At 38.0% G+C, this 26,820-nt stretch overlaps 4 protein-coding genes and 1 long non-coding RNA gene across 6 annotated transcripts; 2 read left to right on the top strand and 3 right to left on the bottom strand.

Annotated features, from left to right (window-relative positions):
* Positions 1 to 82: 82 nt before the first annotated feature.
* LOC114877714 (proclotting enzyme-like) lies at positions 83 to 5,910 on the top strand. Of its 2 annotated transcripts, none has more exons than XM_029190651.2 (6): positions 83 to 2,321; positions 3,576 to 3,889; positions 4,220 to 4,695; positions 4,953 to 5,227; positions 5,304 to 5,449; positions 5,522 to 5,907. In XM_029190651.2, the coding sequence occupies exons 1-6, from the start codon at positions 2,138 to 2,140 to the stop codon at positions 5,672 to 5,674; spliced, it is 1,548 nt and encodes a 515-aa protein (XP_029046484.2). In that variant the 5' UTR covers positions 83 to 2,137; the 3' UTR covers positions 5,675 to 5,907. The 2 variants fall into 2 exon arrangements, with proteins under 2 accessions (XP_029046484.2, XP_029046483.2); XM_029190650.2 differs by lacking the exon at positions 83 to 2,321 and adding an exon at positions 2,745 to 3,488 and having other exon boundaries at positions 5,522 to 5,910.
* On the bottom strand, positions 2,241 to 2,763 carry LOC123988527. The gene is made up of 3 exons (XR_006830152.1): positions 2,674 to 2,763; positions 2,434 to 2,588; positions 2,241 to 2,355 (listed from the first exon to the last, which is right to left on the bottom strand). It is a non-coding gene; the product is annotated as an uncharacterized LOC123988527 (long non-coding RNA).
* On the bottom strand, positions 5,895 to 8,585 carry LOC114877713 (serine/threonine-protein kinase greatwall). The gene is made up of 3 exons (XM_029190649.2): positions 8,130 to 8,585; positions 6,171 to 8,058; positions 5,895 to 6,104 (listed from the first exon to the last, which is right to left on the bottom strand). Exons 1-3 carry the CDS (start codon positions 8,346 to 8,348, stop codon positions 6,058 to 6,060), a joined length of 2,154 nt encoding a protein of 717 aa, XP_029046482.1. The 5' UTR covers positions 8,349 to 8,585; the 3' UTR covers positions 5,895 to 6,057.
* A 231-nt stretch (positions 8,586 to 8,816) lies between these two features.
* On the top strand, positions 8,817 to 11,536 carry LOC114877698 (serine/threonine-protein kinase VRK1-like). The gene is made up of 7 exons (XM_029190626.2): positions 8,817 to 9,196; positions 9,336 to 9,388; positions 9,463 to 9,532; positions 9,601 to 9,797; positions 9,877 to 10,090; positions 10,167 to 10,837; positions 11,076 to 11,536. Exons 1-7 carry the CDS (start codon positions 9,034 to 9,036, stop codon positions 11,199 to 11,201), a joined length of 1,494 nt encoding a protein of 497 aa, XP_029046459.1. The 5' UTR covers positions 8,817 to 9,033; the 3' UTR covers positions 11,202 to 11,536.
* A 32-nt stretch (positions 11,537 to 11,568) lies between these two features.
* LOC114877697 (nuclear export mediator factor NEMF homolog) lies at positions 11,569 to 15,420 on the bottom strand. Its single transcript, XM_029190624.2, has 10 exons — positions 15,261 to 15,420; positions 14,937 to 15,108; positions 14,655 to 14,857; positions 13,497 to 14,575; positions 13,255 to 13,435; positions 12,887 to 13,188; positions 12,654 to 12,816; positions 12,297 to 12,591; positions 11,957 to 12,219; positions 11,569 to 11,875 (listed from the first exon to the last, which is right to left on the bottom strand). The coding sequence occupies exons 1-10, from the start codon at positions 15,314 to 15,316 to the stop codon at positions 11,677 to 11,679; spliced, it is 2,913 nt and encodes a 970-aa protein (XP_029046457.2). The 5' UTR covers positions 15,317 to 15,420; the 3' UTR covers positions 11,569 to 11,676.
* Between the last annotated feature and the right edge of the window lie 11,400 nt (positions 15,421 to 26,820).

Raw genomic sequence — 26,820 nt, forward strand, 5'->3', positions numbered from 1 at the left:
GTTAGGCTACTTAGCACAGATAGGAGTATTGAGAAATTTAAATAGGCATGGATTTAAAATGATAATGAACATCAGCCTTTGGAGGAATTCGTTGAAAGGAACGAAGTAACAGTTCTATTGAAGACTAATGGATGGACTTAATGGTATTATTCAGTCCGAGATTTATTAAATATCGCAAATGTGAAGTGTTATCAGCGATTCAGTGACACAGATTATTAATAGCCTGTTCGAAGAAAGGATGAGATTAGCATGGAAAAAGAAGAAAGAAGAAATGTTTGCCTTGTTTTCTCCCCTTCGCCCTTTAAGGAACAGTTCAATGAACCATGGAATGTGAAGTTTATATCCATCTCAAGGACTGGCACTACCTTCTTTCGTTCTTTTTTCCTGAAACCTTGCCCTGATACCGTGTTTTCGTGAAAAAGACCAGTCTGACCATCGTTCAGCCAAGCCCCAAACTAATCGTCGAAATTTCTATAAATAGACACGTTTCTCGATCAATTCTAAACATTCCCAATATTGATACATTATTTATTTATTAACTCTACATAGTATCAGAGTCCGCAAGTATTTATTTTCTGCAATTACTAATCGCGGTGCAATTTACTACGCTTTTAATTAACCACTGATACGCGATTCAAGTTTAAATCCCTGACAAGCAACTGTGTAACCAGTTACATTTGATATTACAAGACGTTACTTCCCTTAAGAACCGACGACACCTGTTTAGCAAGAAGGAAACAGGAAGCAATTAGTGTTGAGAGACTTAAAAGAATTAATGAGCTAAATAATCAATAATTACCAATGGAATGATCTCTTACCAATGACACAATAATTTCCTTTCACTAATCTAAGATGAATGTATCTTATTCCTAATTTAAAGTACTAATACCAAAATCAAATTTGAATACAAAAGAAGGAAATTCCACGAACAGCATACAGGAAAAAGCTTCTGTTTCTCGCTAAGAAATTTCAAAGCAACGAGAGAAAACTACCTGACCGATATTATGTACACGATACACGAAGAAATTCCATTCATCGTGGATCAAAAGGAAATGCACGCGGTACGTTGGCATCTGCTATGGTGCACGAGGAACACATGGCAAGTTCACGGCCGTCCCTTACGTGCAGCCTTCACCTCGGCCTCTTCAAGGCCAACACGAGAATCCTACTCTCTATGCAAATGCTCGTGTGGACTCGACATATTCATATTCGACAGAAGTGCTTTCGCGCGATAAATCATAGCTGAGCCGGTTCCGTCGCCCGACTTACATAATCAACGAGGACGCAAAATTTCTATCATTAACCGCTACATTTTTTTTCCTCGTTACATTATATATTCGTGATTCGTATCGGGCAAACGATACGGCGACCCGTTATCGAACGAGGAACATTAGATAAAATCGAGAGAAGAATACATGAAGCACAGTGTTTGCGAAATGAGTTTTTCATATGGAATCATTAATCAAATGAGCGGACTGATTCGATGTCATTTATCACGACCAACTTCTGAATCTTTCTAGTATAATCATCTTATGGTCGTGATAAACAATCCTATTAAGTTTGGAGCGTGACACAGTTTCGTGACATAAAAGTACCGTAAAATACCACTTATGGCATATCAATTTGAAGATTAAAAATTAATCAAAATAACTATCTTTCTCATTTGGAGATATAAATTAGTGGACAATATTAACTGTAAATTAGTCAATCCATTATTTATTTATTATTTGTATTAAGAATATCTTCTGTACTTTTACGTCGCACCCTCAAGATCAAGTATTAAATCATTCAGAAGCTATCTCTCAAAGTTCGCGAAAAATTCGTCAGCTTCGAATCTGGTTCACACCCTCTGCCCAACTTTCAGCTCGCTCATGCCTCGATGGTGCTGTTCGATCGGTAAAAGAACAACAGAAGAGCCCGATGTTTCTCGTGACTCGAACCTGCTGGGGGCAAAGAACAGCTCAGAGCAACGAGAGGGGAGAACGAGCCCGTTATAAGCACGAGCACCGGCTATTCAGCAGCTTAGCAACTTAGTGTCGGTCCCTGGATCCCTACTGGTAACAACGACAGGGACCAAGACTCGTGTTCCTCCTCGCGTGTTTATTTTTCTTCCGGTTCCCGTGTTCACCGACGAACGATGGACCAACGACGTCGAACGTTATCACCCGCAACGATGCTGATGATGGTCATGATGACACTCGCGATGATCTTGTCGATCTCTGCCTCCACCGACGCAGATCAGCTAGGAAAATCGATGATCTTCGAATCGTTGGAGAAGGTCCATCACGACGAAAAAGATGACAATGCGGTGGTCGTCGACGGTGAGTGACGATCGACGTTTTCTTCCCGCTCGATCTGTTACATCAAGATTTAATTATTTTCGCCACAGTAATTAGATATTAGTTAAAGTTTCAGATGATATTCATGATCTACCTCAACCATGATCAACGAGGATTTAAATGAAAGATTATTTTTCACATCGTACATTTAACCATTAGTCGTTCCTGGCAATAATTAGTCGATTAGCTTGATGTAGTATTGTTACCTCCTTCGTTGACGGTTGGACATCGATCACTTCAAGATCCCACCTGAAAGAGGAAGAATAGATATTAGTACAGTGATTCTGTGTCACTTATCACTCTCAATGATTAATGATACGAGTTCAAAGTTTACCGTAAATATCATGTATACGTAGAAAGAATGAAACGTCAGTATTGAGAGACGAGCAATCATCATCGCGTTCCATACACGGCAAACGGAAGTCTTCCAGGCGCGTACCAGCCTCGTCCGCTGGCGTGTGTGCGCGCACCTGTGTGTATCCTGGGTCACCGAACTCGCCGTCGTGAATCTGGATGGAATTCTATTGTGACATCTGGCTCCAAACAATTTGTCACCGCTCGATAATATGACATAAAAACTGTCCTTTAATTTCTTGAAAGTAGCGTGGGCTTGTTTTCTCAGTAATTAAAATTCCACACAGCACCAACGCTATGTCAACGAATGATGAAGAAGATCGTAAGAATACGGTGCAATATAGGCTTCTTGATTTGGTTTTCATTTTCAGAGACCCTAAAGAGAACCTAGGGACTCTACATTTCTCTTGATTGAAGAAACTGTACAAAATATACAAGCATTGTTAAATTGAAATGTATAGAAGCTAGTTCGATGACTTAAAGACATTCTTGCGTCAGATTCTTCTAATTGTAAGGAAGATTTATGCGGCGAACACGAGGCACCGTAAGAAATAAAAGTAGAAAGCCTATGTCAATCACACGGTTTTCTTGCGAACATGTCAAGCACGCACTATACGAAGCGCCGGACAATCTGCATTCATTACAACGGTAGAAGATGTGTCATTCTTTGTCAGACATCGTTAATGCACACACGTGTACATGTGTACGTGCCGAAGCAAATATTTAATGCCTTAGTAAACACGGCGACATGTTCGCAATCCTATCACGAACCTCTCGGAAAGCGAGAAGCTGACGGTAGAAAAGGAGTTTCTTTTAACGAAAAAGAAAGTAGAAATCGGTGTTCTTCCCAAAATTAATCGTTTATCAATTTTTTTCGCGCAGCTGCCGGCGACTCGGATGCTCCATTCGAGGCGAGGGACGGTCGTGGTATCCTTTGGAACGGTATTTCCAAGAGCGAGTCTTGTCTGACGTCGAAAGGCGATATTGGTCGTTGCACCAGCTTCAAGGAGTGCTACCCTTATTTCAAGATCCCTGATCTCAGCGCCCTCGACGGCTGGGTTCTAGGCGTTTACGATACCTGCAGCTACGTGCGAGATAATGGCCAAACGGCATTCGGGATCTGCTGCTCCAATGTACTTCCCGTTGTCATTCCACCCTTGGATAACAATGAAGAACCCATTCCAGAGGACGTACAGGTAATCGGTCGACCTAGGTGAATCAATGATCAATAGAGATTCTTAAATTTTTAATGATCATAATTATTATCATTGATAAGACTCACCGTTTAGGTTCCCTTAGGACAAAAACATTTTTGAACATGGATCGTGGAGCTTTGGTTAGTTACCCGGAACTCGTAAAAATAATACGTGATACGAATCAAAAACGTTGGATCCGACATAGAAAGTTCCACTTCTAATTTCGCAAACGGTCTTTTACGACCCCGGTACAACTACCGTGCCAAATCGTACCACTCTCTAATCCTGATTCCTTTCTACAGAAATTTGAACGCTCTCTCGATGTTGCAGGGTAACGATAAGAACAAGGAGCAAGGAATGAAACCAAGGCCGCAGACACCGGGTCTTGGTTCCTGGCCGCCGCCGATACCGACGCATCCACCCGATCACACGATACCACCGTTGCCAACTCATCCGCCGTTTCCTGAATTACCAACGATCTCGACGATCAAACCAGTTTCCACGTCGAAGAAACCTGGCATCGCGACGACCTGGCCGACGAAAAAACCTGGCTGGTGGCAGGGCGCGTCCACCGCATCGACGCCGTCGACCAGCGAGAAACCGTCCGGTACCATTTCCAGCATCGACGCTTCTCAGTGCGGAGCGAAAAACGGTAATCAGGACCAGGAACGCATCGTGGGCGGTCAGAATGCTGACCCCGGCGAGTGGCCTTGGATCGCGGCGCTCTTCAACGCGGGCAGACAATTCTGCGGTGGTTCCCTCATCGACGATAAACACATTCTCACAGCGGCTCATTGCGTTGCCAAGTAAGTCTCTGATAGACGCGCGGCGTGATAAAAATCTTAGGTAGAGTCTTCTTCGTCTTCGTAACAGTTTCTCTGGCAACTGTTAACTGGTTGTTCAAGGCTACTCCATTCATCGTGGACAATGACTCTGTCTTGTTATAGGTACATTTACTTGTAACCATCAACAAACACTGAATGGAAAGACAGGGTTACAGAGCAATAGTCTTGAACCACCAATTTGTACTCTATGAAAAATAAAACTTGGTTCCTCTTTCCAGCATGAATTCCTGGGACGTAGCAAGGCTAACTGTTCGTCTAGGTGATTATAATATCAAAACGAACACTGAGATCCGACACGTCGAACGACGAGTGAAACGAGTGGTCAGACACAGGGGTTTCAATGGCCGAACCCTTTATAACGATGTCGCTCTGCTCACTCTTAATGAACCAGTTCCATTTACGGATCAGATACGACCTATTTGTCTTCCAAGTGGCTCGCAACTGTATTCTGGAAAGGTTGCTACTGTCATCGGTTGGGGCTCCTTGAGAGAAAGTAAGAGTTGAAGAGTTGTGAAGCTTTGATTTCGTGAGAATGTCTTGTGAGATAAATTTTTGATACTGTTATCTAGGTGGGCCACAACCGGCAATACTTCAAGAAGTTTCGATACCCATCTGGCCCAATAGTGAATGCAAGGTGAAATACGGTGCAGCAGCACCTGGTGGTATCGTCGACAGCTTCTTATGCGCTGGTCGAGCTGCAAAGGATTCTTGTTCAGTTTGTATCGTGACAATTCATGATTATACGTGAATACTGATTGTATTATTAATCGTATCTTCTGAATTGTAGGGTGACAGTGGTGGTCCTCTGATGGTGAACGATGGACGCTGGACGCAAGTAGGTATCGTTAGCTGGGGTATCGGATGTGGTAAAGGCCAGTATCCTGGTGTTTACACTAGAGTAACGCACTTCCTTCCCTGGATTTATAAGAACCTAAAGTAAACAATGCAACAGGGAACGCGTTACTCCACCTGTTTAATAAAAAAATTATCTCATTTTGGTCGTTGTCACCGTCACATTAAACATCATGTGTTTTATACATGTAAAAATAACAGCTTCCGTTTTCTATAGCTCCTTATACGATAAGATTCGCTCGAATAAAGCGAATCGTGGTTGCTAAGTGATAGACATCTTCATCTAGAGATAAGTAATCAGACAAGAATTATAAATTGTAATAAAATATTTTATAGTATACTATCCATATACAATTATATAAAAAATAGTTTTACAATTTAACAATTCCTTCGTTATATTGCATTACTCCTGTCGCAAAGCAGGCAACGTTTGAACAGTTTTCAATTAGATCATTGACGCTCCAGTTGATGCTACGTGTCGCAGTTGCTCACGTTCAGATGTTGCATAATATTCCGTGCTAAAATAAATAATACGTTTAACGATTGAATAAAAAATATCCTGTATATCGTATAAGTTAGGGTACCTTGAAAATAACAAGTATCGTAGTTGTCGTCCGGTTGCGGAATAAAAGGTGGCACCGCTTTGATCGGTTCGTTCCAAGGGAACTCCTCGAAAAGTTTCATAGCTCTTACTTCCGTGGCAGAAGGCCGCTCATTTTGATCTAAAGTGAGCAGAGCGTCTATGGCTTGCGTAGCTTGTGCTGATAATGCTTCTTCGTCCTCTGGCCAAGGAACGTCCCTTGCCAGAATATTCGCAAATACAGCCTGCGGTGTTTCGTCGTTGAAAGGTGGAACGCCGGTGGAAAATTCAAAGAGACATACACCCAAGGCCCACCAGTCTACTGCAGGACCATGGCCTTGCTTCAGAAGCAATTCTGGAGCTAAATAATCAGGTGTTCCAAGTATACGATCGTCCGACCGATTCGCTCCAGTTTGAGCACCCCTTCTTACCGATTTTGGGGTGCGATAAGGCGTATAACAGTTGCCTGAATTTGCTGGTGTCTTTATAGGTGATATATCGTGAGGAGAACGATGTTCCTTTGAACTATCGTCCATAGGTACCTCAGGAGCTGAATTCGACTTGAGAGTGGGTGGAAGTTGAAATCTTGTAGTTTTGATCAAAGGCGCCGTTTCCTCTTCAGATTTCTCTTCCTTTTCTTCGCTATTACATCTCTGTTTCGTAGACGATACTGGCGTACTGAATGCAACTCTACCTCCTGACCCATTTTCCTGTCCTCCAGTTACATTGCTAACGTTACTCCCTGGTTTAATTGATTCAGAATTGCTAGAATTCATCGGACTTCTGGAAAATATAGAACCACGATTCTTTCTTTTTGGGGTTTTGTCAACGTCAAGATCCATCGCGCTTATTTCGCTCGTTAGACCAGTTGTTCCTGTTACGGTCCTCTTTCTTTTCGAACCTCTAGTAAGCGTGCTTATGCATGTACTCAGCGGACTAGTGTGAATAACGGGTTGCTGAGATTGTTCAGCTTCTAACGTCGATTCGTCTTCTTCCTCTTCGACTAGATTATGATTAAGCTGACTATTGACGCGAATCGAAGAAGCCTCACACGTGTGATAACTTCCTGAACTACTTTCTTCGTCATTTTCCAATATACAATTGTTCCCTATACGTACTCCCAACTGAAGATCCTCGGCAGATTGGAAAGGAGTAATGCCAGATACGCGAGAGTAGTCGTCTGATGTAGTAGCAGAAGAATATAACGAATTAGGCGACGACTGCATTCTTGTACAATTTCGTTGTAAAGCAGACAGTAAATTAACACCGGGTGTGCTTTTATCACTGAGACTGGATTCGCTTCTAGACCTCTGTCCAGAGCCAAAAGACAAATGGGAGGTCAGCGAGAGTAGTTGTCCAGGAGTTCTAGCGCAAAGGCTAGGAGTACAATTTACTAGATCAGATATCTCAAGGTCTCTGTGCAACGATATTTTACTAAGCCCAAAATCTGTGAGCTTAACGTGTCCCTCTTTTGACAAAAGCATGTTATCCGGCTTTAAATCTCTATGTACAATTCCATGAGAGTGAAGATATTCTAATGCAAGGCATACTTCTGCTGTATAAAATGCTGCCATGGACTCTTCCATGTAACCATACATACCCAGCAAGCTCTTAAGATCTCCACCCACCATGTATTCCATTACTAAGTAGACACTGCTAACAGATTGCAGTGAATAAAATAACTGAACACAATAAGCGCTATGCGTTAATGCCAATGCATTTCTCTCGATTATCACCTGTGAGGCCATGTTCTTATTTATCATTTCGTTTTTCTTCATCACCTTAATCGCATATAACTGCTCAGGATTTGATCTTTTGTAACCAAGAAATACTTTACCAAATGCTCCACGACTTATAGGTTTCACAATTTTGAAATCTTGAATTTCTGGTACCTAAATAATAAGCACAGTATTAAATAACAGTACACGTAATTAAAAATGTAGTTTACTAATAATTTATCTACCTTTGTTGTAGGGTTAACAATCTTCGATATGGTATTAAATATGGAATTGTCGATTTGTTTGCTTGTTGACGATTGTTGCGGAGTACGCTCTCCAAATGGAATTTCACGTCCATTTTCTGAGTCATTATAGTTTGCGCAAACATTTTCATCGTCCGTCTCAGAGATTTGATTATTACCGTTTTGACATGTATTTGGCGAATTAATCGCCGCCTTTTCCATTTAAAAAAGTAACCTATCTAAGTCCGAGAGAGGAATTTACGTAACAGAACGTAAAATATCAAAACTCCGATTTATAAAATAATTCTGTGACTCAAAATACATGAAGTTTTATTCATCGTTCTTTCATATTTTACGTTTTTCTCCCGTGTATTCAAATAAACTTTAACGGCTACCTGACATGTTTTAAAATCAACATGTATACACAAGTATCAACAAGTATCAGCATAGCAGCAAATTCAAGGTATTTGAAAGTATCAGAACCACCAACTATAATCATTTTTTTACTAACATACATTATGTAGTGTGAATCAAATATATTGAATAATCAGTCAAATTCTTGTAGCAGTTACACAAACAATATGATTAAATTGATCATGCACATTTATAATTGACCCCTTTCTTTATTATACATTTTGTTTATAGGGATTTTCGTAACTTTCATAAGGTTACCCTGGAAGATTACGATTCCCGCCTTTGAATTTTTTGTGCGCAATGCAGACCAACGTCTGTTATGTGGAATTGTTGGTTGTTGAAGAGCGTATCAAGTATTTACGTAAATGCGAATTTGTCACATCATTACAAGTTTTATTTTTTAACATTTCAACATATTTCTAGTTGAATATTTTTTTACAAACAGTGTACACTTCTGTATATATTACAAATTATACGTTTTCGTAACCTCACAATGTCGGGTAAGGTAGTAAAGAAAGCACCTAAAAGAAAAGGTGCAAATGCGTATAAATTGCCAGATCCAATATCTGCTGGTGAGATATTAACAGATATTGCTAAACACCAATGGATTCTTGGCAAATCAATCGGTGTTGGAGGTTTTGGCGAAATTTATTCTGGTATGCACTTATTCTCATGTTATCACACCTTGCTTTTATCCAATTTAGTTTCTATGTGTGAACAGTATTTCATATCTTCTAAGTTATATAATTTTTAATAGATAAAATAATAATCAGATAATTTTACTAATAATTACAGCTGCTCCTTACAGAGGAAAGAGTCCAAAAGAATATCCCTATGTAATTAAAATTGTGAGTATTTGAGATACTTTTTTTTATATTTCATTGTTTTAGTTGAAGTCTTTTTAAAAATTACAAAATTATAGGAACCACATGGAAATGGACCATTGTTTGTAGAAATGCATTTTTATATGAGAAATGCCAAACCAGATGAAAGTGAGTTATTTCAATAATTCAGTTATAATTTTGTAAGAAAGAAAAGATTATTATATTACTTGTTTTAGTTGATAATTGGAGGAAGAAAAAGAAGCTCCCAGGACTTGGCATGCCTCAATATATTGGCTCTGGAAGTCATGAATATAAAAATACAAAATACCGATTTGTAGTAATGAATCGGTATGGTACAGATTTATGGAAACTATTTGAAGCAAACAGTAGGAGATTTCCAGAACATACAGTATACAAAATAGCTTTACAAATAGTAAGAAGAACCACCTAAGCATTTCATTATTCAACACATGCAATGTTTTAAACATCTGAAATTAATTACATAATTTTAGATAAACATATTGGAATATATCCATCACAAAACATATGTCCATGCAGATATAAAGGGAGCAAATTTGTTACTAGATTTAACATCTGAGAATCAAGTTTATTTAGTAGATTTTGGGTTGGCTTCTCATTATTCTACTAAAAATGAATATAAACTAGATCCGAAAAAAGCGCATAATGGGACCATTGAATATACCAGTAGGGATGCTCATATGGGAGGTAAAGATTATTGATATTGAATAAAGTGATTAAATTGCTATTTATAAAATTAAACTCGCGACTTCTTAAATTGTAGTACCAACGATGCGTGGTGATTTCGAAATTTTGGGCTATAATATGATCCAATGGTTGTGTGGTTCACTATTATGGGAAAAAAACTTGTCTGATCCGGTTACAGTACAAAAGCAAAAAGAAAAAGCCTTTGAAAATATTTCAGAATTTTTAAACAAATGCTTTAAAGGATCAGTTCCAAAACCAATACTTGAATATATGACCTTATTAGCGAGTATGAAATTCAATGATACACCGAATTATGAAAAGTTTAAAAAGATAATATCAGATGGATTAAAACAACTGTCACATAAACCAGATGGAAAGTTAGAGTTTAAATCTGATGGAAATTCTCAGAAACAAATTGTAAAAACTACCCCACAGAGAATTAAGAAAACAGAAGATGTAATCAAGAGAAGTCCTCGTATACAAGCAAGGAGAAACCCAAGTCCTGTAAAGAGTCTTGATGATAGTACAGTAGGAATAGTAATGGACAAAAAACGTGGTGGAGTTAAAGATATAAAACAAATATTGAGTAACATTGAATCTGATGAAGAATATGATATTAAAATAGTTAAAAAAAAGAAAAAACCGAATAATTTTGTAAATAAATCTGAAGACGAAAAAATTGCGGTTAAAAGCAGGAGAAGGATACAGAAAAATTATAATGATTCAATTTCAGATTCTGAACCAGAGGTAATGTATATATTTCCTTGTTCTTAACCCTTTGCGAACGGGACCGTCCGACGTGTGAGCGCCTGAAGGAGATCTTTTCGGGCTGGCATAGCCTAGAACTTCCGATGGCTATGAACTACCGCGCATCCAGAATGGTAAAATTGTTTGGGCAACTGTGACCAGACACGCGTTCGCAAAGGGTTAATATCCCAATACATATGTGGTTCTGATAAAATTTTTACATTTAATTTCTGCATAGATTATATCAAAAGGAACAAGGTCAAGACCGATTGATCAAGAAGTAGCATCCAAAAAGACGAGAGCTAATCCACGAAAAGCGTTAATTCAAGATAGTGCTTCTGACGAAGACATATTTGATATGTAATTGTAAGTGAAACGTAAATAATTGTTTCAACTGCGTTCATACGCGTTGAGTATTTGAATTTGGTAAAATTGTGTATATTATTGTATTTATATGAAAAAACGCAAAATAGTAGTGGTTGTTACTACGTTAATCATGCAAAAGTAGTACTGTTTGCAAGTAAATTTCGTCTTTGGGCTCGGTAAACTTTGAGGAATGGATATATTTTAATACATCTACACGTGAAGTAATTGTACAAAATGTGTAAGGTTAGTAAATTACAATGTAGAGTGCTGACTGTTGAGCAGTATTAATTTTCTATATTTGTATGAAAATAAAAACTACCTTATCATTATTAATAGTGACGAGAAATTTAAACTTTTAAATGAACTATTACTATAAAGATTTTTATTGGTATATAATTTTGTATAAGTAAATAACTATATACATATAAATACGTTTGTTTATTAACAATATTTGAAAGCTGCATTCCAACTATTTACTTTTTCAGTTTTTGTATTTGGGGAGCACTTATTTTAACTTTTCCAGGAATATTTCTAGCTACCAATTCCTCTTTAACAGCTTTTAACAAGTCTTTTTCTCTTGAAGTAATCTCTTTATCTTTCATAAATACTGCCACGGCAGTCTTAGCTGCTTTCCCTCTTTTGCCAGTTCCCGGTGTTAACTTTACTTTAAATCTAAAACAAAACAATATGTCGTAGAAATCATACATAATGAACTCAAATTACAATAAAATAGCGCATAATATCCTAACTTACTTGTAATTTAATAATGTATTGTAAGGAGCTATTACTGGTACTGCAAATAACAATTCGTCTTCTGTAACAGGTCTTCCTGTTAATTGATCCAACATATCTACTTCCGGTCCCGGACCAGTATCTTCTTCTTCAATGTTGTCTACAACTTGAGAATTTTGTGGTTGAACTGGTTTTGATGCACCCTTTTTCTTTGTTGGTTGCTTTGGTCCAGATGGATCTTTATTTCTATTTTTTTTCTTGTCTTCTTTTGCAGCACCTGCTGACTAATTAATATTGTATTAGTATAATATAAGCTTTGTAATCACATAAATATTATAAGCGAATGGTGGAAGATATTTACTTGAAGAACTTGCATAGACAACCTTCTGTCTTCTTCGTCTTGATCTTTATATTTCTCTTTCATCTTTTTCAATCTTCCTTTTTGTCCGCGTTTTAATACTACTTGGCCATCCTTTTTAGTCTCTGCTTCACTCGTTTCTTCTTTATTTTCGTTTTTAGAAGGATTGTGTATCGAACTCTTTACTTTGGCGGTAGTTTTTATTATTACAGGCTTATCATCTCCTAGATAAACCACATGATCTAAATCCTTTTGCACGGTAGCGGATGTTTGCTTATTGTCAATGTGCAATTTTACCCTATAATGTAAAACCTCGTCAGTTCATACTACGTTTATAATAATATAAATTATATAACATACTTTGGACCAGAAACATCTATTTTAATTTGAGTATCAGGAAATTTAGATCTATTATCATCTTCATCACTAGAATCTTGATTAACATCATTCTCTTTCATAATTAAATCTGCTTTAGATTCTTCTTGAATCGGATCTAAACTATCTTTCTTCTCAGGCTGTTCATCTATTTTATTACGAAATATGTATTAAGAATCTGTTGGTTAATTAAGATACCTTTATAATTGATATTTTACCTTCATCAGAATCTCCTATTAATTCTATTTCATGATCATCTTCAACTAACGATTCTGCAGGTTCACTTTCATCATCTATAACTCTGACTCGTCTTTCATCCTTGTGCCTTTCAATTGAACTGTCTTCTAATCGGAATAAGAATCCTAATCCCATAACCAATTGGCACGGTGGTAAATAATTCTTTTTTCCACGAATCATAAACGATCCAGTAGTAAGATACTCGCCAGTTGGAGCCGTCTTGGACACTTGATCGTTATTTACCCACCATGCTCCCGCTACTACTTTAGCTTCCCATGCAATACTAATATTACAATTATAATATTTTTATCGTATAGAGGATCATTTTAAAATATAAATATTTAAGTACCTGTAAGCTACAGCCATTGTGCCAGCTTCAGCTAACGTTTTTGGTGGTACCGGTCCACCACCTGGGTTTTTAATTACTACAGAACTAGCACCAGTTAAATCGGCATGAACGTATATATCTCCAGATTTCAGATACCTTTTTACAATTAATTCGTTCTGCTGTTGATCTCTTCCACCAATTACTGTACAATTGTACAATTATTGATGTATGATTATAAAAATATAATGTTTTAAGTAACTTACCCAAATAATTTTCCGAGCTAATAAACCAATAGAATTTTTCGAACCAATATATTTTCCTTAATTTATTGATACTGTGAATAGCTTGTACTTCTTTCAGTGTTTGTTTCGTTTTCTTCTCTGCTGACTTTAAAGCTTTATCTTGAGACTCTATTGTTTTTTGCTGTTTTTTAGCTGCCGACCTCTTTTGATTATAATATTTTCTAGCATTTCCAAAAGCTGTGTGTGCTAGATCAATATCAATCAACATAGGCTTCAACTCCGATTCTTCATCACTGTCTTGATAAGGATCATGTAACAACAGAGAAATATGATTTGTGTCTAGTTTTAATTGTTTTATTGCAGATGCAACAGGATCTCCTCTACTCTCTGCCTCCTTTAAGAGAATTTTTATATCTGGCCAAGCCATTTGATTTGCAACGGCACTTTGTATAGCTAATATAGCATTGTCCACTAACATTTGATTTCGGGAAATTAATTCTGCTTTTTGTTTGTCTATTTCCTGAGTTTTCTCTAGTGATATTAATCTCTGGTCGTGATCTTTCTTTACATTATCCAATTTCTTAAGAGCTTCGCGTTCCTGTTGCAAAACTTTTAAATCTAACTTTTGACCTTCCATTGTAGAGAAATATTCATCTACCGTGACATCGAAGGAATCGAATTCTTTAAATGGAAAATCTTTATGCTGTTCAAATAAAAAGGGGTGGAATTCAATGTTGGCATATATAAAATCCTCTTTGCCATCTGGTGTTAGTTTTGATTCTTTCTTTTGTATAATATATCCTTTAGAGACATTTTTCCGAGCAAAGTCCATCATTTCATCTGCACAATTTAATGCTGAAATTAAATTCGGCATGTGTTCTACAATATTGAAATCTTTGCCTATTTTGCAGCCAACTGTAAATCCATGTTTTAACAAAACATGATCAATTACGGCCGAACCAAATTCTAGAAGTGGATTTAATACTTTCTTCAAACTTTCTCCTACTTTAGCATTTTGAAGACGATTTTGAATTTCTTCCATGGGTGGCATTGTATTTTGATGAGCTCTATTCACAGGATACTTCTCCTTAACAGCAAACCTAATTATCATATTATGTAATATTTTTGTATACCTTTACAATTATGTGTTTCTAATGTTTAATTTATATTTCAGTTTACCTAATTTTATCCCCTTCTGTATGAGGCCTTAATATATTTAAAATGGTCATTTCATGATCTGTCAAAACTATGTTACCACGATCGTACAGTTCTAAGATTACATGATATGCTGCTTCACCACTTCCAAACTGTAGATCTATTATTCGATCCACTCCTACCTGAGTAAGGCTTTCAAGTCTTTTATTTTTAAGATGTTTACGCATCTATGAAGGTAATAAATATTTCATTAAAAATATGAAAATATGAAGTATAAAACATAGACAAAATAATTATATGACATACTTTCATAGAAAATCCGGATGGTGCTACATTTTTTGGCCATTCAAATGCTGTTGTATGAATTCTATTGCCAGATTCTAGCAAAAGAACACGTTTTTCTTCGCTTCGTTGCAAACGTATAAGGTATGTTCGATGATCAATGTCATAAATTTGATTTACGCGCATACCAATTAGTCTGGAAATAAGAGTTATGGATACATATGATCGTACTCGAATAATCAGTACTACTTAACACTTCTTTAAATGATTAAAACGTTATAATTGTGCTTATGTTGTAACCTTTAAAGAAAGATAACAGTAGTACTGTATATTTTAACGTTTACTTACTTCTGTAGTTCAGTTACAATGCAAACGATATCGTAGGAATTAAATCGGGTCTTCATTTTTGTACGAGTGTTATTTATTAATATTTATAACTTAAATTATTAAAAAATTACAACCTTATTTAACAGATGTTCACTGTATATCTTTACTGATCTTTACTATAGAGAATATGTGTATATTAAGTGGACTTCGGTAACTGATCACTAGCGAGATCTTACGATGGACCATGACATTAACAAGGGAAAATTAAAAAGGTTTCTGCATTGGTAAAAGATATACTGCAGTAAAATATAGGTTTCGTGAGGATCCAGCTAAGACACTTTTTCTATATATTCGAGATCGTAGAATCATTTGGTAGCCTCGGAAAAGTGCAAAAATTTTTTATTTTGCCAAAAAACGAAATTTTTCATATTTCGTTAGTACCACCTTTTCGCCGCTAGATGGACGCCAATTTTTTGGTCCATGAAATGCCTATTTTTCTTATTTTCTTAATTAAAGCTTTAAGCTAACTGTGACGACATTTTTCCTATGTATTTGAGATCGTAGAATCATTTATTAGCTTCGGAAAAGCTGAAAAGCTCCTTATTTTGCCAAAAAACGAAATTTTCTATTTTGTTAGTCCCTATGTCCACGGTTAGATGGCGCTACTTATACCGTTTTCAACGCCAGGTTAGGTTTTTTAAATAAAAATCATGTTAAAATTAAGTTTTTATAACATTTTCAATTTATTAACTTAATTATTTTTCAAAAACTCTTCTTTTAACACAAATTAAACTATTACAATCCTTCAATTTACAGTCTAAACTTAAAAAAAGAAAATAGCATTACCGACGCAGATATACAGTAAAACCTGGATAAATGCAACGAAAGAATGCTTGGATAAGTGCAACATCGCTATCCCCTCCACTTGGGGGGATCCCCCTAAGCCGAACCGAGCCGCTCGGCGAGGAAACCGTGTAATATGATCCGACCGTAATATCGATGTGACTAATACTAATTGAACGATAAAACTTTTTTATTTTTAACTTTTTCTTACTTAAACTTCTACTAACGCATTTGTGAGATTTTTCTGATTAAAATGACACCAATCACGATATAGTTTGAATTATATTTATAAACAATAGTAATCGAATAAACAACATAGAATTGACACCACAACTGAACATAAATGATATCGGCTGAATACAAAAGATGTGTACGGACTCAGAATCGGCATGTCGGCTGAATAGAAAACATGTGTACGGACACAGAGTCGGCATGTCGGCTGAATAGAAAACATGTGTTCAGACGCAGAATCGACACCTTGCTTGGATAAATGCAACATTAAATACCCAGAATCGACACCTCGCTTGGATAAATGCAACATTAAATGCCCAGAATCGACACCTTGCTTGGATAAATGCAACATTAAATGCCCAGAATCGCCACTGTGCTTGGATAAATGAAACCTTTGAAACCAGAGCCAACACCGCGACTGGTTTTGATGTCGATCTCTGTTGCTTTTCGCCAACCTTTAACATCAATTTTAGCAAGTAATTATAATTGAAACTATATCGTGTTTGGTACCATTGTAATCAGAAAAATTTCACCGATGCGTTAGTAAAAGTTTCAATAAAAAAAAGTCAAAAATAAAAAGTTTTATACTTCAATTAGTATTAGTCACACCGATACGTTTCGGCTCTTTCCTTTGATCATCGGACCTCTCTCTTTCCACCACTGTCTGTCTCTTTCTACGTTCACGCTTGGCTGGTCGTCGCGTGTAATCCGAGATTCGACACCTCGCTTGGATAAATGCAACCACTGGGTCCCAATGTTGGTTGCATTTATCCAGGTTTTACTGTACCATAAGTGCCATTTTACGGTACTTTTGTATCATAAAATCATGCGAAACGATCCCATTCGCTAACATAACTTGTTTTCGACGAACAATTTATAAACTTTTACACTCGCAGCAACTTTCATATATAGGTTTCGTAAGGATCTAACCAGTAATTAATTAATTATAAATAGTTATGGGATCGACGCGACAGGTCGAACTTACATCTTATTGTATTTATTTGCCACATACTGAGGTGACTATCTTAGTGATCTATTGAAATCATACACTGACTATCGTATCTGATATCGAACAATCAAGAGAAAAAAATAAAATGAAACAAACCCTGCAGCAGCACGTACACTTTTGCAGGTGCACCTTTGATTTATAACGTTTCTCGCCATATCACCCTATGGAATTTCATCTGTAACGTTACACAGAGCGAATACGTCAGTCTCTGTATTAAACAGTGCAACGTGTACACTACCTCTTGTAGCAGCTGTATACAGTTCGCATCCGCATCGGTGCACCACCGAATAGTTTCGCAAAATTAAATCAGAGTCGCAAGCACGGCCCGAATTTCATAATCATTTTATAATATTCTGCTTTTGGTAATTTTCATCCGAGCAATTTTCATTATTTTCCAAAAAATAATGGTGTAGTGTTGTAGTTTAGGACTTAGAGTAGTTTATCCTAATCCTGATCCTTCAGGATCCGATGTACGGTTGATCGGTTAACACTAAAATGAAACAGAAATTATGTATATTAAAAGAAGAATTACATTTTCATATTAAAATTTGTAAGGACGGTCGAAATGGCTTTGTGACGGCTTTATTTGCAAAGATGGTTGCGTTAATGACAAAACACTGCCAACGGCCGGTCCGGACTCGCCTTCGACGCAATAACGGCTACAGGTGCCTTCAAAAAGGAAGTGGCTTACAAATTATTATAATTACTTACTTGGTGCGTCGGCTGATCTCGCGTATGCTGGCGGTGTTGTCCCGCTCAAATTCTGCAAGAACTCGCTCTTCCTTTAACGCAGAAGAACGGGTGGTATAGCCGCCGGTATCTCTTCTCTCTGGCATCAGCGAGCCGGTGGTATAGGCCCGTGCAGCCAGGCTTCGGAAGCAGTGAGAACTCGGTGCATTCCCGTTGACACAGCAGGTCTCGCGATACCGCTCGGCAGCGAGTTCCGCGTTACCGTTGCACTGTGCGTAAATATAAAGCATGTTGTAATATTCCGCCGGTGAACGCAACATGGTGTTTTCAGTTTGCTCTTCACTTGTCTCTCTATGCTTGTTGATTTGCTTCTGTCTTCTTTTCGAACTTGTAGATGCTTTTTAATTGCTCTGTTCCTCCCTTCCATTACGCCTTACCTTTGGGAGGGGGAACAGAGGCTCTGCATTTTTGGGGGGTGGACTTGGCAACTATAGGTTTCTCCAGATTTGCCATGTGGTGACTTGTTGCCGCTGAAACCGTTAGATTTCGAGGCCGAGTCACCTTTTTGATACGGCGAGGTATATGACAGGTTCGAGCTATGGATTATTGCACCCTGTCATAAACCTCGCTTGGCTGAAACTCTAATAAGGTCTTTTATAGGGAGTTTATGAAAGTACTAGTATAGTACTAGTTTATAAAAGTACCACAGCCGACTCTAGCCGTGCTGAAATAAAAATGGCAACAATGCGGGAGTCCGGTGTGAATATATCAACACCTACCCTACTCTGCTACTCTCTGGACTTCACATAACCTCTTTGGTTTCGGTCCAATAATTTCGCTTGTTTCAAGGTTTTTATTCACTTATATACACGTTTATCAATTCTTAAATGTTTCAATTTGATCCAAAGATGGTTTCATTTTGCTTCATACCTAAATTTTCTTGAAACCACTGTAAATATTTCAAATATCATGCTTCACAACACGAAACTACTTCGAGAGTACACAAAATATATATCACATTTATAACAATTTTATACTACCACATCACTTCTATTTGCCATAATTGCAACGTTTATATATTGTTTATACATAATTAACACAAAATAGTGTATATTACTACAGCTTTTAACTAAAAACGACGTTAATTACAATTCCGAGCACAGGACTCTGTTTTTGAAAATGGGACTCCCGATTGTCACGTGAGCGGTGTTGCCACGTTGTTCAGCATGGCTAGAGTCGGCTGTGAAAGTACTAATTAAAAAAGGCCTGAATGTCTGTAGTCAGTGAAAAATAACTATCTATTTCATATCTTGAAAAAATATATATTCATGGCAGTCTGGAAGGCCTTAATCATTCAAAAAATAGGGTATACTTCCGAAAGGCCCCATCACCCCAGAACAACCAAACTTCGGATGTATAGTAATTGAAGGACGAGAAATTGAATAAGACCATTTGCAGAACTGGCAAATAAACCGTTCTCGGGATATACAGGGTATTCTAAAAGTGCGGAAACCCCCTATTATCTTGATAAGAACGCATTTCCACGCAAAATGACTAACCCTAACCTTAACCCTAACCCTAACCCTAACCCTACCTAGGTTAGGCTTAGGGTTAGGGTTAGAGTTAAGGTTAGGGTTAGTCATTTTGCGTGGAAATGCGTTCTTATCAAGATAATAGGGGGTTTCCGCGCTTTTAGAATACCCTGTATATCCCGAGAACGGTTTATTTGCCAGTTCTGAAAATGGTCTCATTCGATTTTTCGTCCCTCAATTACTATAAATCCGAAGTTTGGTTGTCCTGGGGTGATGGGGACTTTCGGAAGTTTCCCCAAAAAATATTAATGTTAAATTATTCTTCGGCTCTGCAGAGCTCTGTCCAGACCAGGTATACAGCACAGGACCTTCATGCGGGCCCTGTCATAGAGTAATTTGTGCAGTTCATGCAATATTTTTTCGTTTCTTGAAAGAAACGGTTCGGCAATAGGACCGGGCCACTACAGGCGAGGGGTTTCGGTTTGCTACGCACTGTTCCTTTATTGTAGGAGTCCGTCGCTTAGTACTATTGAACTGGTTCACAGGTAGTACCAGTCCGATGAAAGCAACAAGGGTAATAAATGACGACCTCTTCGTGTAATAAATGGATTAAGCCAACTCGAACCCCTGGTATAATAACATATTTTTTCCGTATTTTATTTCCCGAAGTTATAAACCGATTCTCAAATTTCCTCCTTTAACTTGCAGATGTAATAAAAATAATCTCTCTGGTGCCGTCAAATAGAATATTTTTGAAAATAACGCGATTTTAATATTCTGAAGTTTTAAAAAATTGCAAATATTAAAAATTTAGACTCTAGTGAGGATTGCGGAGTGGTGTGAGAAATGGTATAAATGAGGGTGCCTTTTCAGAGCGCGAGAGAATTGAATTGACTTTTGGAGAGCGAAGAACTTTGTAAATTCCGTACCCTATTCATTAACTTTTTTATATATTCATTTACGTCACCATGATGGTTAATTCACAATACGAAAATTGAAAAAAACGCTGAGATCATGCATGAAATTGCGAGCCGTCGATCAAAATTAGCTGATAAGAGGGAAACGCTTCTCAGAAGACGCGGGATCGGGGTATATACATATTATACATAGGTGTGAAATTTCATCGGGAAAGCGTTGACGGAACGCACAATACAAGGCTCTGTTAAACGCAGTAGGTGTGTTTTGAAAAGCCGTCAGCTAGGAGTGATCGAGTAGTTGAAGCGACCGGTTCCGTGTCAACTGCAGGTGTCTCGTTAATTGTCCTTCAGCTATTCCTTCCTTGTCCCGCTCGATGACGTTTAAATCGATGTTTCGTGTTTTCAATTAGAAAACCCCGCGAAAAGGGAAGCTAATCTAGTGAACCGAAATGGTATTCCAAGGAGGACGGTCGATATCTCTCGGAAACTCCATCGCAAACTTTAGATTTCTTTATTTTAATTCATCTTTTTTATCCGAATTCGATGCTTCTCACCTGGCGACGAATCTTCCTGAATTCCTAACGAAACCATCGTGTCAGCTTAAATCGATGTTTTACCTTAAATCACCATCGTCGACCGGACGACTGAAAAGGGAAAAGCGCAAAAAAGATACAGAGACGGAATCAGGAGCGAGTTTCAAGTCTGTTTTTAATGAATTTTAATCAGTCCCTGGAAACGTTGGAGAAAATAAGACGCGGTTGGAAATTGCACTTTTGAATCCAAGTTCCGGAGCGAAATTAATATCGGTACATTTTGTTGGCATTTCGTTACGTTGAGTAAACAATCGCGTTCCGTAAACATCTGTTTTCCGCTGAAAAACGAGCCCGTTTCTTTCCATACCCTGTTTCGCGTTCGTGAATCTCGCGGAAATTTAAAAACGATAAACATCACCGCGAATGCGTATTCACAATGGATAAGGATCGAGAAATATTGAACAGAGTAAAGTTATACGATTTGTTTTGTTTCGTTTTTTGTTTTTACCAGGGAAAATGCGCTTTTTTCCCTGTTCGATAGATTTTTATCGATCGCGAATGCGTGCGGCATAAAAATCCCGAAAACAACTAACTTTATGAGCAAAAGTTTTCCTATATCGGAACGTTAACACGGCGAACGACGCGGGAATTGATGTATCGCTTTAAAAAATTTGTTTTTCATCGAGAAACCACGAGTATGTTTTTTTTTCACCATCGATGCGTTGATGGTGTGTTAAAAGGAATAAAACGTGCGCAATATTGATTGGATTGACAACTATATTTGCAATTTTCAAATTTTTACATTTTCTACTTTCAGATTTACTAGTTGGCGGGAGAGGACGATGTATCGTGAGACATTGAAGGTGTTCGTGAAGGCGATAAGTTGAAAGAAACGGAGAGAGTAAGGGAGAAGAGGGATGAAGATTCGCGAGAGACACCATCGTTGGGACAAAAGAATTGATCCTCTCCTTCTTTCTTTCCTTAACCACCTCCACCTTCGTCTTTTTTCTCTTCTTATCATTTTCTCTCTTTCGCGCTACCTTTTCTCCTCGTTTAACCATCGAAACCTTTCCCTTCGCAATCTCGCGACAAGATCAGACTGATTGCTCGACTTCCCACCATTCCTTCGCACGACAAGAAAAAAAAAAGAACTGCTCCTTTGATCTCGGCTGACCGACGAGCAAGAAATTCGTTTGCAGTTTTTCCTGGGAAAATCATTTGTCGTCGCTTGCTTTCGCTTGTTACGCGGTTAAATTTCTTGCTGAAACGATCGAGAAAAAGAGAGGACTTAAATTTTCTTTATCTTCCGTACCCGATTACTTCTTCGTACTTGCAAACTTTTTCCGTAGTTGCTGTTGACGGAATGAATTTTTCTTTTAATTAGTACAGAACGGGCATTTGTAATCTTACGTTAGTATTTTTAGTTCGCTGAGGCAGCAACGTTGATCGGGAATCGGACGATTTGGCGGGCAGCTGGTGTGGAAAAACAGAAGGGTGGAAACAACGAAGGTCCCGTAATGGACTTTGCGGGTGTCGATGGTGGACGGTGTTAATTGCACCGCCTCACCTAATGGCTCGAAACGTCCGCAAACGCTTCGGAGACTCGACTTTCCCGCCTCCTGTCCACCGTGGAATCCAGCCTTTTAAATCGACCCTCCTTGCTTGCTCGCGTTTTATCCCCCTCTCGAACCTCCGGCATTCTCTTTTCCTTCATTTATTTGCCAGCTTCTCAACACGGGACCCGGTTCACTTTGCTTACTTGCAATTTGATCCTTGGAACAGATTTTCTAACAAGATTCAACATCGCAACTGTAATCTTATCATTCCATAGTTTCAACCTATAACGATAAAACGCAACGTCTCTTCGTTAAGATTCCTGTGCATGGACCACCGTTTCAAGGGGTCTCGTTAACACCATCACTGGAAATTGCTAGTTGCAAGACACGAAGTGCGCCCGAGTAATTGCATCGTCGCCGGAATTGCGACAGACGTTCTGGTCCACTCTTTGAGCATCCCCGAAGTTAGATGGGTCGTTAGTCGGAGGTTGAGTAACCGGAAGTTAGCCGACCCGGTAAGACGAAGCAAGTTCGGTAAGCGAGCTACTTCTTTGTTCCAACCCTGTTGCCTCCTACATACACCCTCGTTCGCTCCATTTAACGCATCGTTGGACCCCGTTAACGCGTTTAAAGAGAGCATAAATGCAATCCCTCCGTCGATACTCTTGTCTTTCCTAATAGCTTCTCCTTCTGTACGTCCGTTCCATCCGGTACCAATTCACCGTAACTGCTATTACGTTTGCAACTATTTATTTGAAGACCCGTTTCAATTCTATCGCCAAGCGGTGAGTTTTTTAAGAAATGTTTTAGATAGAATTTGTATTCTTGTATACGAAAGAAAACACGCGATCGGAAATAAAATTATATTAAAATTCAAATTTGGAAAATCGATTGAATATATTTTGGTGGTGCGATGGTGGTTTGGGGTTCCGCGTAGGGTGAAACTTTTCTATTTAGTTCGAAAGCCTCGGGCCGAGAGGGATTCTCTTCCGGTTTCGTGGCTTCTTTGCATTTAATGAGGTTCCACTGAATATTCAGAAACACCGGGACTCGCACTTTCGTACATGCGTCGTAGGATTTTCGTTTTAAAAGAACCTTAATTACCCTACTTCGTCGAGGAACAACGGGACGAAAGAATAATAAATCCTGACGAGTAACTTTCAAACGAATGATAAACGAGCCGCGTCTCTTGGCACGGTGTATATTTCTCTTTCCTCTATGTTTTCTTTCCTTCGAGGGGGAAAAAAAGCACAAGGGGACGGATACATCGTTTACTTTCCAGTTTTACGCTCTCGGCGGATATATTCGTCCCGGGTGTAACCGGGTACACGTTCCGAAAGTTGGACGGATCGTCTAGACATAGGGTCGGAATAAGCCGGAAGTTGTGGATAGCGGGGTTGCCGCGATAGGAGAAGTTACGTAGCAGCAAAGTAACTTCGTCCCATCCTGGCCACCTCGTTTAATACACACAGACACAAACACACACACCCGCGCTCTGTGTGCTGATGTATAATTAGTTTCGTCCAATCCCCTTCTTTGACCTGTTTCAACCTAAATAACTGTATAACTCGAACTCGTTTGTAGTCAACTCCTCTACCGATGTTTTCCATAGATTATCGGGAAATTGTTCGAAATCATAATCAAATACCTAGATAGTTTATATTGAAATTAATAATAATTGTAAGTTTAGAATTAGCCATTGGAAGTTTGCGAAAATTCCTAGCGAGCCGATAGAGACTTTCGAGCTTAATTAATTAATTAAAATTAGGGCCCATATTCTACAAGGAAAACTCGAGCAAAATATAAGACAATATCACCGAAATATCATAGGAACGTTTAATAATTTATACGTTAATAATTTCACTGATATAGGAATAAATTCGTGCGACACGGTAGTCTTAAGGGGATCTAACCAACTAGTAGTATCGGTCGACGCTTGGTCGGACGGTAGATTACCGCGCGCGCGTAGACGGACAATTAGAAGGTGGGAAGCAACCAGTTGCTAATGACACGCTAATGATGGCCTGTATTAATTAAATTGCATTGTGAAACACGGTCACTGAACGCGTTCGTTGATGTACTTGACTTCACGGTGGTACAATAATAACAGTCGTGGCGATAATTGGTGGATGCTTTTGGTTTGGCGGCTGTTCTGCGGTGGCACAACGTGCCTGGCATAGAAATGAATTCGTCCCCGGTATAGTTTCGCTACCGAGATTCGTCAGTATTGCAATGCGGTGCTCTCGTTAGTAAAGATATATTGGAGTTGTACATTGAATTCATCGATCGTCGTTAATGATTTTCGATTATCAATAGTCAGACCTACTCTTTCCGGTGAATAGATATTTTCATTTGAAAATACAGAGTTAATAAAATTTTACGTTATTGATTTTAATGAAATTTTCAGCTCCAAATTGATATACCATAAATGCTATTTAGGGATGTTTGTGTCATCAAACCCTGCTATAATTTATATGAATATCTACTAATGGACATCATTAAGCCATAAATTGACTGATACATTGTTTGTTTCAACGGGAAATTAATAATGCTGCATCAAGGATACTAATAAAACATTTATGTGATTATCATCAGCAAACTCTGAATTCCATAGATGCTAAACTGCGGTGTTTTTATGATATTAAATCGTACCAGGTTTTAGGTTCTGAAATCAGTCATTCGATATGTAACAAGCTAATATTTTCATAGATAACAGAGATCCATTTTGAAATAGAAAAATATTGTCGCACGATTGAACGTTTCGCAAAAAAAAATAAAATTTCGACTGTATGAATCATTCGGATGGGGCGATTGAATCGAATTAATTTCCCTCGTACAACAATAATGGGTAATCGATTAATTCTACGCACGAGGATACTCCTTTAATCGCTTTATAATCGTATAATAACTGTCTCACTCCGGTCGCGTGTCACGCAAACAGAATTTATTGAAATTCGCCGGTTGCCCATTGTTCAACCATTATCGTGACCGCAATAGTTGTCACCGTTTCTGTTAAACCTTCGACATTGTTTTACCATCCACGATATCCGTTTGTGCATACCGTATGATCTTCGATTAAACGTCGACAAAAGTTTCATCTTGCCTTCGATCGCTTTTAATTGGTTCAATTAAATGTTATTTCCTACTATTAATTTCTGTATCCATCGACTGTTTATATTAATTGGCTACATAATAACTTTAGAATTTCATATCATTAAAACGGTATTTCATTAAAAGGAAATGGTTTATACAATATTGTACCTCTTTAATTTGAAATTAAATTTTCTATTGAACGTTTCTGTATTCTATTTGGTATCCGTTTCCGGGATATTTTCCATTTCGTTCGTAAAAACAATAAATCAATGTTATTGCCTTTGTCGTCCATGAAATATATTACGTTAGGAGATCCCTCGGTTCTTTTATTTCCTACAGGCGTATGAGCTACCTGTCTGTTTTGTTCGCCGCTCTCCATCAATCTGTTCTTTCATTCCGCTCTTCCTGTACGAGGATTTTGAATATAACAGGGCCGTCTCGTCGCTTCGATATTAGTTCAGATTTCCGTTTCTTGTCGAATCTCCTCCTCGTGGCCAGGCCACAATTTATGGTCAAAGTTTTCGTGGAAATGCCACGAAAATTGGAATTTCTGGGCTATTATCCTTCCTTCATCTTCCACCTCGTCCTTTTTATCGCGGTAACCTCGATGAGAAACCGGGTTACGACGAAAAAGGTATTTCATTTACCACAAATCAGTGTTTAACTACGAAATCGTCAATTCTCTGATAATAGGTCGAGTTTCGAGATTTATATTTTGTTCCAACTGTACCGTTTATAAAATTGCACGAAACACGGATACGAACTCGTTGAACAAAGTTTCTTTAATTTAATAGCAGCAGTTTCGAAGCTCAAAGCTCGTTCGTTAATAATTACAGTTAATCACTTTTTAATTTCAAACGTTCTGTTTTATGATGGAAAAGAACGTCGTCGACGTTTGATGACCAGTGATGCGATAAACCGCGGTAATTTGAATCAAAGCTGTTTTATGCGCAGAAATAAAGTAATATCTCGTTTCAAACAATTCTTTGTTTTTAGACCCAATAACATTTTATAACGTTACAGTTAACAAAATAAAGTAAAAAGAATTATTTTCATAGTTAGTTAAATAACAAAAGTCTGGTTTTAATAGAGAAAACTCGTTCGGTGATTATTCAAACACACATATTTCCAGTTATCAATAAACGAAAAACTGTTTCGTATGTATACTTTTAAACAA

Source organism: Osmia bicornis, chromosome 15, assembly GCF_907164935.1.
Source record: "Osmia bicornis bicornis chromosome 15, iOsmBic2.1, whole genome shotgun sequence".
In the NCBI taxonomy this organism is placed as follows: Eukaryota; Metazoa; Arthropoda; class Insecta; order Hymenoptera; family Megachilidae; genus Osmia; species Osmia bicornis.

Bases quoted from the DNA above. Each gene is read 5' to 3' on its own strand.
- LOC114877714 (XM_029190650.2), top strand. From the start codon at position 3,290: ATGTCAAGCACGCACTATACGAAGCGCCGGACAATCTGCATTCATTAC. The intron at 4,696-4,952 runs GTAAGTCTCTGA...TCCTCTTTCCAG, and splicing joins GCGGCTCATTGCGTTGCCAA to CATGAATTCCTGGGACGTAG. The intron at 5,450-5,521 runs GTTTGTATCGTG...TCTGAATTGTAG, and splicing joins CTGCAAAGGATTCTTGTTCA to GGTGACAGTGGTGGTCCTCT.
- LOC114877713 (XM_029190649.2), bottom strand. From the start codon at position 8,348: ATGGAAAAGGCGGCGATTAATTCGCCAAATACATGTCAAAACGGTAAT. The intron at 8,059-8,129 runs GTAGATAAATTA...CTTATTATTTAG, and splicing joins TTGTTAACCCTACAACAAAG to GTACCAGAAATTCAAGATTT. The intron at 6,105-6,170 runs GTACCCTAACTT...TATTTATTTTAG, and splicing joins CGATACTTGTTATTTTCAAG to CACGGAATATTATGCAACAT.
- LOC114877698 (XM_029190626.2), top strand. From the start codon at position 9,034: ATGTCGGGTAAGGTAGTAAAGAAAGCACCTAAAAGAAAAGGTGCAAAT. The intron at 9,389-9,462 runs GTGAGTATTTGA...ACAAAATTATAG, and splicing joins ATCCCTATGTAATTAAAATT to GAACCACATGGAAATGGACC. The intron at 9,533-9,600 runs GTGAGTTATTTC...TACTTGTTTTAG, and splicing joins AAATGCCAAACCAGATGAAA to TTGATAATTGGAGGAAGAAA.
- LOC114877697 (XM_029190624.2), bottom strand. From the start codon at position 15,316: ATGAAGACCCGATTTAATTCCTACGATATCGTTTGCATTGTAACTGAA. The intron at 13,436-13,496 runs GTAAGTTACTTA...ACAATTGTACAG, and splicing joins TAGCTCGGAAAATTATTTGG to TAATTGGTGGAAGAGATCAA. The intron at 12,817-12,886 runs GTAAAATATCAA...GTAATAAAATAG, and splicing joins AATAGGAGATTCTGATGAAG to ATGAACAGCCTGAGAAGAAA.